The sequence below is a fragment of the Sorghum bicolor genome, chromosome 5 (genome assembly GCF_000003195.3).
Source record: "Sorghum bicolor cultivar BTx623 chromosome 5, Sorghum_bicolor_NCBIv3, whole genome shotgun sequence".
In the NCBI taxonomy this organism is placed as follows: domain Eukaryota; kingdom Viridiplantae; phylum Streptophyta; class Magnoliopsida; order Poales; family Poaceae; genus Sorghum; species Sorghum bicolor.
This window is the reverse complement of record NC_012874.2, coordinates 37,093,186-37,102,988: the sequence shown is the minus strand read 5'-3', so window position 1 is coordinate 37,102,988 and position 9,803 is coordinate 37,093,186. Positions and strand designations below refer to the sequence as shown.

The following is a 9,803-nucleotide window of genomic DNA, read 5'->3' as shown; positions in this document are numbered from 1 at the left end:
CTTCGGTAGCCAGAGGGGGTCTCCTTATATAGTCCTCCCCTTCTATGTGTTTTTGGGTTGATAGGCGAGGTGGTACTATGTTATTCTGGATCCAATAGGTCGGTGGAACGTCGTGTGCGAAGAGAGTCCGGAACGGAGTCCAGAGGGGGGCGGGCGCCCAGGTCCTCAGGGCGGGCGCCCTGGGCCTGGCCCCTTTCGGGCTCCGCTTCCTTCCCGTGGCTTCTGGAGTCTTCTAGATGGTAGAAAATTGCGCGGTGGGTTGATATCTCTATGTAATCCCGACATGTAGGCCTTTCTTCCTTATTTCCTGATAACCCCCTGCAGAAATAGACAAACACCAAAACTCATGAAATTCTGTCAGATAAAACCTTAAGTCTGGGTGTTGGTTGCATTTGGATCCTTTTCTTTATTTATTTGATAATTAAATTTGATACTTAAGGACCGTCAACACCTGCGACCCCTTACTTCCTCGACGCGGCCTGAGTGGATTGCGTCGCCGGCAGAGCACCGGGAACCAAGCCCACCAAAGGGCTACGTCATCTCTTTAATCAAGTTCCACCGCCACAGACTCGGTTCTCCCCCGAGTCGCTTCATGAGGGGGCTCTGCCACCACTACGCCGTCGAGCTCCAACATTTTTCCCCCAATGCTATCTCCGTCGCGGTGATCTTTGCCGTAGAGTGTGAAGGCTACTTGGGGGTGATACCGCACTGGGATTTGTGGCTTCACCTCTACCGGGGCAAGCTGTTCCGCGCTCCCGGCGGGGCTACTGAGGTGAGGAAGTCGGTGCGGGCCGACTGCCTCAACCTGGTCCAGAAGGTGGGGCACGCGGATGAGCCTTGAGAATACATTCTTACTGGGCTCACGTCAAATCACGCCTAGTGGGATTCTCAGTGGTTCTACCTGCACAATGACGACGGCCTCTTCCCCAACTACACTAGGCGGCTGATCAAGGAGTGCCCTGACAACTAGAACTACGGCGTCATCAAGACCCACCAAGCTCGGCTCTGCCCCCTTCTCGAGGCTCTGAAGCATCTGCGGGAGGAAGGTTTGACTGCCGCCCTCGTCCTCTTGGTGATCCACCATCAACGGGTACTCCCGTTGATGTGTCACCACTGAAGGATGGATGAGATGGGTCCCCGTGTTTTGCCGTAGGATCTCAAGGCATGCCACTTGTTGAACGAGGCACTCCCGGACGAGGAGGTTGCTACCAGGGTTAGGGCGTCCGTCTCGGGTGACTTTTAGCCGGAGCAAGTGAACGGCTTCCCCATGAAGCCCGAGGATGGTCATTACATTCTGGTAAGCCCCCCGAGTCGTTGCCATTCGACCCATGTTCTTGGTTCCATTGTTTTCCTTCTGCTTTTCCTGAGATCAGTGATTGTTTTGCCAGGGGGCGATCAATGTCTAGTCCTCGAAGCCTCCAGTGAAGGAGGATGATGCTGAGCGCGAAAAAAGGTGCACCTCTGCTGAGAAGCACAAATCTATGCAAGACGTAGAGAAGAAGGAGAAGAGGAAGAACCTCGAGTGTCAAGCGCTCGAGGAGCGTCGAGCCAAGGTGAGGCACAAGGGGGTGCCTGAGGAGGACTCCCCTAATGAAGACGATGGTGACGACGACGATGAGGATTCCGAGGGGATGGTGACTCACCTCGACCGGGTCCTGCAAGCCTACCGCAAACCGTCGTTTCTTCATCACGCGTAGGGGCTTCAAAGGGGCCCCAAGGTGGAGATTATGACGGGCGCTAAAAGGAGGCGTCGCCTCGCCGTCTGCGTGCTGACACGCCCCCTGCCTCCACCTAGGGTCGAGCCGTTCTTCCGCCATGCCCTCCCCAAGCATCCGACTCAGGTCATCGGGTCAAGACCTTTGGAACAGGGCTGCTGACTCGAGGTCACACCACCGCGGTGGCCTCGAGCCTGCGAGGAGGGCATCGGAGGAGCACAAGCCCTAAGGATCGTCAAGTGGGCAGAGCGGAGCCAAGGCCTGCTCCTATCCCGGAACAGCCAAAGGCCCCGATGTGCGGTGGCTCAAGGCCACCCAGTCTGGGACTGGAATGAGGACCATCCTTCCTATGGGGTAAGATCTTTAGACCATGATGTTGCCTTTGTTGGTCGATTGTTTGTTGGTGCTAATCAGCCTGAATCATTTTTTATTTCTGTTCAAGCTGAAAAGGCAGTTGGAGCAGGCCCAACCCTCGACCACCAAGAGGCTCAAAGTGGGGGTGAACTTCAAGGCACAGGGTAAGTGGTTGGCTTTTTTCTTGTGGTTCAGTGTTGGTTTTGCTTAGTGCAAGGACTCCTCATTGCTGACACGTGTTTTGGGTCGTATGTAGGCACTCCTAACTCACGGCCGCCCGCTAGTGGCGACGAGATCCCGCCTGGACCGTCGGAGGGGGGTGATGTCTGGAAAGGTGACTCACCGCCCCTTGGTCAGGGCGAGGTGCCTCGCCCCCAAGGTCAGGAGGGAGCCCTGAGTCGCCCCAACTATGGGGAGAAGGTGACCCAATCACTATTAGTGATGAATCTGGGGAGGGCCCACCGTCGACGGGTGAGCGCGACGTAGACAAGGGGACTGAGATCCCTCGAGTCGGGGGGCAGATGCCGTGGCCCACTGGGTTTCGTGCTGTCAAGGAGGGGATGAAAAAGAAGGAGCAGGAGGAGCAGAAGAAGAAAGAAGAAGAGGAGGAGAGAACGCGTCTGCTGGAGCAGTAGCGGCAGTAAGAGCTGTAGGAGCAGCAGCGGTGGCAACAGTAGCTGGAGGATCAGCTGGAGCAGCAACAACAACAACAACTACAGGAGCTACAACTACAGTAGCAGCAGTGGCAGTAGTAGCTAGAGGAGCAGCTGGAGCAGCAGCGACAGCAGGAGCTGCAGGAGCGGCAGCTACAACAGCCGCAACAGCTTGAGGAGGGATAGAGTCTCGAGGAAGGGCAGAGACTCGAGACGCGGGAGGAGCTACCCGTCTATGGCCCAGCGACTCCCCCTTGGCTTCGTCCTGGGGGGTTCCTTCCATCCCCGCCGAGCCACGTTTGAAGGACGGCGTCATGGCCTTGGCGCTCGGCGTGTGCACGCCCCTGGATCCGAGCTCAGTGATCAGGAGGACCCTTTACGACATCGAGGGGATTGCCCTCGGATATCTTGAGGGTCGGTGGCCATGGGAGGACGTGGCCAGGACTTCTAGCGCTAGCTAGGAGGACGAGGCTGGGACCTCTGGTGGCGCTGAGGCAGATGAGGCTGGGACCTGGGCCACTGTCCATGAGGATGGGCGGTTCCCTTCCCTCGCCAACTTGTTCCTACGCCACGAGGGCTCGCTGGAGACGGTGGAAGAGCTCATATGGGGGATAAAGGAGTGCACCTAGGAAGAGCTCATGCACTGGGGCCCTGGTAAGGTCCACCTCTAGTGCTCCACATCCCCTGACGAGCCAAACATTGTCATGGATGACAACAAGGAGGCAGAAAAGTGGGAGCATCTCGAGGAGCTTCGTCTTTGAATGAAGCATGTCCTGGGCCTCATGTCTGACATCATCAACAACGGCCTAGGCCAAGCTTTCTTTGTAAGGATTTTTCTATTTTTGTCATTTTGAGTTTTTCGTTCTGCTGGCGTGCTTACTGCCTCACATTTTTTCACAAGATCTGAAAGAAACCTCCTAGCTAAAGTCTAGTTTTATCCATGCGACTAAGGGTGGCTAGGAGCAAGTCCCCCTTCTTCAGGATAAGCTCCTCGAATCGTAGGAGAAGCTCCTCAAGGCGCTGAAAGAGCTCACCGCCGCCGTCGAGGAAAAGCAAAAGAAGGAGGTTGCTCTAACCGAGGCCCGGAAATCCTTGGCTGGCCTGAATGGGAAGATCCATCAGGCGGAGGAGGACGCTCGCATCGCCAAGGAGGTCGTGGAGAAGGCCCAAGGGGAGGCCACTCAGTCGATGGAGTAGGCCGCCTCGGCCGAGGAAGCAGCCACTAAGGCTTGGGAAGAAGTGGTATGATATAAGGGCGAGGCCATCGACCTAGACAAGTGGAGGAGGCTTGTAGAGTCGGACCTAGCCGCCGCCCGATGCAACTATGCCGGGCTGAAGGAGGAGCTTCTGAAGAGCGAGATCACTCAGGGCACCACGGAAGAGGCCAAGAAGAAGGCCCCTGAGGACCTCGAGGCAGAACAGGCCCGCTCTCGCAGCCTTTCTGATGACATCAACTCTCTAAAGACAGCGCTGCGGGAGAAAGAAGACGCTATCCTGCAGTCAGGCAAGCTGATCGAGGACCTACGGGTCGACAAGACAGAGCTGGCCCGCTCCTACAAGAAGATCAAGAAGGCCAACACCAACCTGGTTGGTGAAAACATAACTCTTGAGGAGAAGATCCGTGGGAGGTTTTCTATGCACTTATGTTTTTTGTTTGTGCGGTGTTCCTTTTCTATCATCTGATTCCTTATTTCGATCTCTGTAGGGCTTAAGGATGATTGCTGGTAGCCTAGGTTGACTCCCAATCTCTTAAGGCGCAGCTCGAGGGGGAGGTCATGTTGATAGGTCAACTAAGAACAGTAATCAATGACCTCTCGACTTCCTAGGAGCTCGAGCCCACAAATGAGGCGGGGGAGGTGGCTCGAGGTGACGCTCTGGTCGACTAGCTGTGCTACTTAGGCACTGATGTGAGGGACTGAGTGCGGGACGCCCTGCATACTGGGGTGAAGCGGGCTATGGCGGTCGTCTGCTTGGGCTTCTCCTATGATATGGAGGTAGTGTCCCACGGCTTCATCACCGACATCTCCAAGACCAACACCGAAAACAAGGAGAGGCTCCACGCCTTGATCGATGAAGTGGAAGGACCTGGCGAGAGGCGGGCCAAGCTGTTCGAGCCAAAGGTGCTCCCTCTAGAGGTCGACACGGACGCAGAGGGTGAGGGTGAAGATGGCGGGGATGATGATCAAGGCCTATGAGCCTAATCTTGGTACTTAGACCCTAATGTAATTTATTTAGTACTTGTCTTTGACAGCATTGTGGCCCAAGCGGCCTTAAGACTCATGGTTTCTGTAAATACTTTATTTTTATGCTTGAGCTTCTTTTATTGCTTTGTTGCCTAAGTTCATATTCCTCAATCGATCTTTTGTTAAAAATAGCCTCGATTGCCTCGAGGGTAGGGGAGTGAGTAGAGTTACCATAGCCTAGAGGCGTAGGGATTCTCAGGCTCGACGTCCTCTGGCCCTTAAGGGGCTCGAGGCATCTTTACTACTCGATTACGCGGGATTTCCTTAGAGCTTAAAAGGGGAAGATAACGTCGAGCTTTTTGAAAAATCATTCGATTTTTCGGAGCCTATGGGGTTCCCCCCTGCTAGCCCCCGAGGAAGTTTCGGCTATGATGGGTCATAGTCGAGACTTCGTCCTAGAGTCGAGATCTAATGGTAACATTATGTATTACTTGAAAAAGTACTTTCATTCAAATATTCATTCACGGAGCCTCGATGGTACAAGATGTGTATGAAATATAAAGCCTCGAAGCTCTAGGGGTAGAAGCAACATAGCTGTTCGATGTTCCATGCGTTGGTGAAGACCGCCCCCTTTTCATCTGTGAGCTTGTACGTCCCAGACTTCAAGACCTCAGCCACCACGTGTGGACCCTCCCAAGGTGGAGTCAGCTTGTGGCGTCCTTGATTGTTATGCCGTCGACATAGGACGAGGTCACCCACGTTTAGGTCCCTCTTGCGTACGTGCTTGTCGTGGTAGCGTCGAAGCTTCTGCTAGTACCTTGCTGAGTTGAGGAGGGCCATGTCTCGAGCATCCTCGAGTTGGTCGACTGCATTCTCTCAAGTCTCCTTATTCGTCTGCTCATTGTATGCTTTGAGCTGGGGTGACCCATACTTGAGGCCTGTTGGAAGCACGCCCTCAGAGCCATAGACCATGAAGAATGGGGTGTATTTCATGGCTCTGCTTGGCATTGTTCTTAGGCTCCACATGACCGAGGAGAATTCCTCGACCCATTTCTTGCCAAATTTCTTCAAACAGTTGTAGATTCTAGGCTTGAGCCCTTGTAAAATCATACCGTTGGCACGCTCGACCTGGCTGTTAGTTCAAGGGTGAGCTACTGCAAACCAGTTCACACGGATGTGATGCCGATCACAGAAGTCCAAGAACTTTTTGCCAGTGAATTGTGTGCCATTGTCGGTGATGATGACGTTGGGTATTCCAAATTGATGAATTATGTCGGTGAAGAAGAGGACGGCTTGCTCGGAGCGAATGTTTGTGAGGTGCATATGTGAGGGCCTCCCCCATGAGCTCGACCGACCATTTGGTGATCCTCCCAGTGGCCTCTCGATTCTGGATGATTTCGCCTAGCGGAAAGGACGAGACCACCGTGATCGCATGGCCGAGAAAGTAGTGCTACAGCTTGCATCGAGCGAGAATCATAGCATAGATTAGCTTTGGAATCTGGGGGTATCGTACCGTTGTTTCTGAGAGCACCTCACTGATGAAGTAGACCTACCGCTAAACTGGAAGTGTGTGCCCCTCTTCTGGTCTTTTGACCACCACAGCTGCGCTAACGACCTATGTCATTGCCGCAACATAGAGAGCAGAGGTTCTGCTGGTCGAGGGGCCACTATGATCAGAGCAGTAGTCAACATCCTCTTGAGTTTATCGAGAGCTTCCTCAGCCTCGACGGTCCATGCAAAGTGCTCAGCTTTCTTCAGTTACCGGTATAATGGCAACGCTTTTTCCCCCAGCCGTGAGATGAAACGGCTGAGTGCTGCTAGACAGCCCATCACCTTCTGCACGCCCTTGACATCTCGAATTGGCCCCATCTTGGTGATGGCTGAGACTTTCCCGGGGTTGGCCTCGATGCCACGCTCGGAGACTATGTATCCTAGGAGCATGCCTCAAGGCACGCCAAAGACACATTTTTCGGGGTTGAGCTTGATATTGTTGGCGCGCAGGCAGCCAAATGCGATCTCGAGGTCTCGAATCATGTCGCCCTACATCCTTGATTTGACGATGATGTCATCGACGTATGCTTCGACCATTGACCCTATGTGTTCTCTAAAGACATGGAGCATGCACCGTTGGTACGTTGCCCTAGCGATTCGAAGCCTGAAAGGCATGGTTACATAATAGTACATTCCAAAAGGTGTCATGAAAGAGGTCGCAAGTGTTGATGGTCCTTAAGTATCAAATTTAATTATCAAATAAACAAAGAAAAGGATCCAAATGAAATCAACATCTAGACTTAGGGTTTTATCTGATAGAATTCCACGAGTTTTGGTGTTTGTCTATTTCTACAGGGGGTTATCAGGAAATACGGAAGAAAGGCCCACACGTCGGGATTACATAAAGATATTAACGTGCCGCGCAATTATCTTACATCTAGAAGACTCCAGAAGACACGGGAAGAAAGCGGAGGCTGAACGGGGCCAGAGGCAGGGCGCCCGCCCTCCTGCCCTGGGCGCCCGCCCCCTTTGAGAGTCCAATCAGGACTCTGTTTCTCTGGAGATCTCCACCGACCTAAAGGATCAAGGATAACCGTTCAATCTAAGTCGGTTTGATCTAACGGCCCATATTCACTTGAAGGGACTATAAAACCAGACCCCCTGGCCCCTGGAGGAGAGAGCCTCTCAACCCTAATTCATTATTCTCAAGGGAGAAGAAGCCTCTGATCAAGATTAGAGCCACCACATCAATTAGACATCTAGATTAGCATAGCTACATAGGATTAGAACTAGAAGGAGTCAATCTTTCATTGGTTTCCGGATCTGTCAAGAGGATTCTTGGTAATTCTCTAATTGTGCTTCTAATTGCTTTCTAATTATCTTTGTTCTTCAATATTATGAATATGACTTTGTTCTATTTCAATATATTGCTTATGACTTTGCTCTACTTGCTTATATTCAAGATTATATTGTTCTTAGTTTATCATTGTTATGTACTTTGTTTAGTTAGATTGGATCTATATACATGCTTAGGATCGTATAGCGTTTATCCATCGGATCCATGGGTAAATGATAGATATTGTGTAGGCGTGGTGCTTATACCGTATTTATCTGCGATTGTACCCAATATGCCAGATCGTGGGGTAGTTTGTGATAGTGATAGCTTCATTGATTCTTATATAGTCCCCCTCTCGTGTATTGGGCTGGCAGAGCAACATTATTACAGGGGAGTGATTGCTATGTTTCTCATTTACCTTGCTAATATCACTATGCATGGGCGTAGTCTTGTCTCATAATGACTGCTAAGTATGCTTGCACTAACTATGATAATGCTAGACTATATAGTTCAGAATAACTTAGGAAATATTCTTGTAGTTCGTTCTAATTCCATGCTAATGACTTTCTAGAATATCTATTTGAGGTGCTTATCATATTTATATGTGGCTGATCAGATTAATTATCTTTGTCACTATTCATTATTTCATACATCTTTTATGTGACACTTATCCCTGTATGAAAGAGTTAGATAAATGTTCTCAATTATACATGCTATGATAGATACTCAATCTCATATTCTATTCTGTAATCAATATTGATGATTGTTAATCCCTTCCCAGTGGTAAAAATATAAATAACGATACCTGGAATACTTCCCGGTTAAAATGCTACATCGGTATTAATCTGTGCACTTGCAGATCCCATTCATTATTTATTTAGAAGAGCAATTGTATATTTCAATACCGCGTCTCTCATGTCATGCTGGGGATGACAACTTGGCTTAAGTGGTATGAGGGATAGGTTTGACATTTTTATCACCGTTATCAGAATTAGAAAACTAAGTCTATTTTTGGTAATGATGTTAAGAATATCCAACAAGCATTTTTGGCGCCGTTGCCGGGAAAGGTTGATTACTAATCAGGAATGGAATAAAGGATTTTGAGTTATCATTCGTATCACTAAGGGCTAGGAAATTTTGTTGACAATCCCAAAGCATTATTCAAGAAGACAAGAGCCAAGCTCAAGAAGAGATCATCAACACTTCAGCAAGAAGCTTCATCCAATCAAGAAGATCACCGGAACTTGTCTTCAGAGTTCGAAGCCATGGCGAACAAATCGATCCACGAGTTCTCAGCTCCCACTACGGACAACATCCGCATTGGACCTGCTGCAGAGATTGATGGCAACTTTGAGCTCAAGCCTGGACTTATCAACATGGTGCAATCCAACCAGTTTTGTGGGAAGGCACACGAAGATGCTAGTGCTCATCTCCAACACTTCCTGGAGATTTGCAGCACATTCACCATATCAGGAGTCCCCAGAGATGCTATACTACTTCGCCTCTTCCCATTCGCACTGTTAGGAAGAGCGAAGCAGTGGTTCTACGCTACAAAGGAGAAGAATACTACGTGGGCACTCTGCTCAACAAACTTCCTGGCTAAGTTCATTCCCATGGGCAAGACCAATGCTCTCCGTGGGAAGATTACAAGTTTTCAGCAATAAAATGATGAATCTGTTCCAGAAGCATGGGAGCGCTTTCAAGACTACATCCTAGAATGTCCCCATCATGGAATGGAGAGTTGGCAACAGTGCCCGAGAGACCATGGATGCTGCAGCTGGAGGAGCATTCTTATCACTTACCATATCACAAGCCACAGCTCTTGTGGAGAAGATGGCGTCCAACCAAAGCTGGAATGAAGAGAGGACCCAAACACGCAAGAGAGGTGGAGGTATGCATCAGCTCAAGGACATAGACATGCGGTCTGCAAAGCTAGACCTACTTATGAAGAAGCTCGATGATAGAGCTGGAGATAAGAAGGAAGTTATGCACATCTACGACTCTCACATGACTTGTGAGGAGTGTGGAGATACTGGACACTCAGGCAATCACTGCCCTAAGATACTTGAGG

General features: G+C 50.5%; 1 protein-coding gene across 1 annotated transcript; it reads right to left on the bottom strand.

Annotated features, from left to right (window-relative positions):
• Positions 2,619–3,038, bottom strand: LOC110435927 (testis-specific gene A8 protein-like). Its single transcript, XM_021462036.1, has one exon. The coding sequence runs from the start codon at positions 3,036–3,038 to the stop codon at positions 2,619–2,621; it is 420 nt and encodes a 139-aa protein (XP_021317711.1).

Bases quoted from the DNA above. Each gene is read 5' to 3' on its own strand.
- LOC110435927 (XM_021462036.1), bottom strand. From the start codon at position 3,038: ATGACGCCGTCCTTCAAACGTGGCTCGGCGGGGATGGAAGGAACCCCC.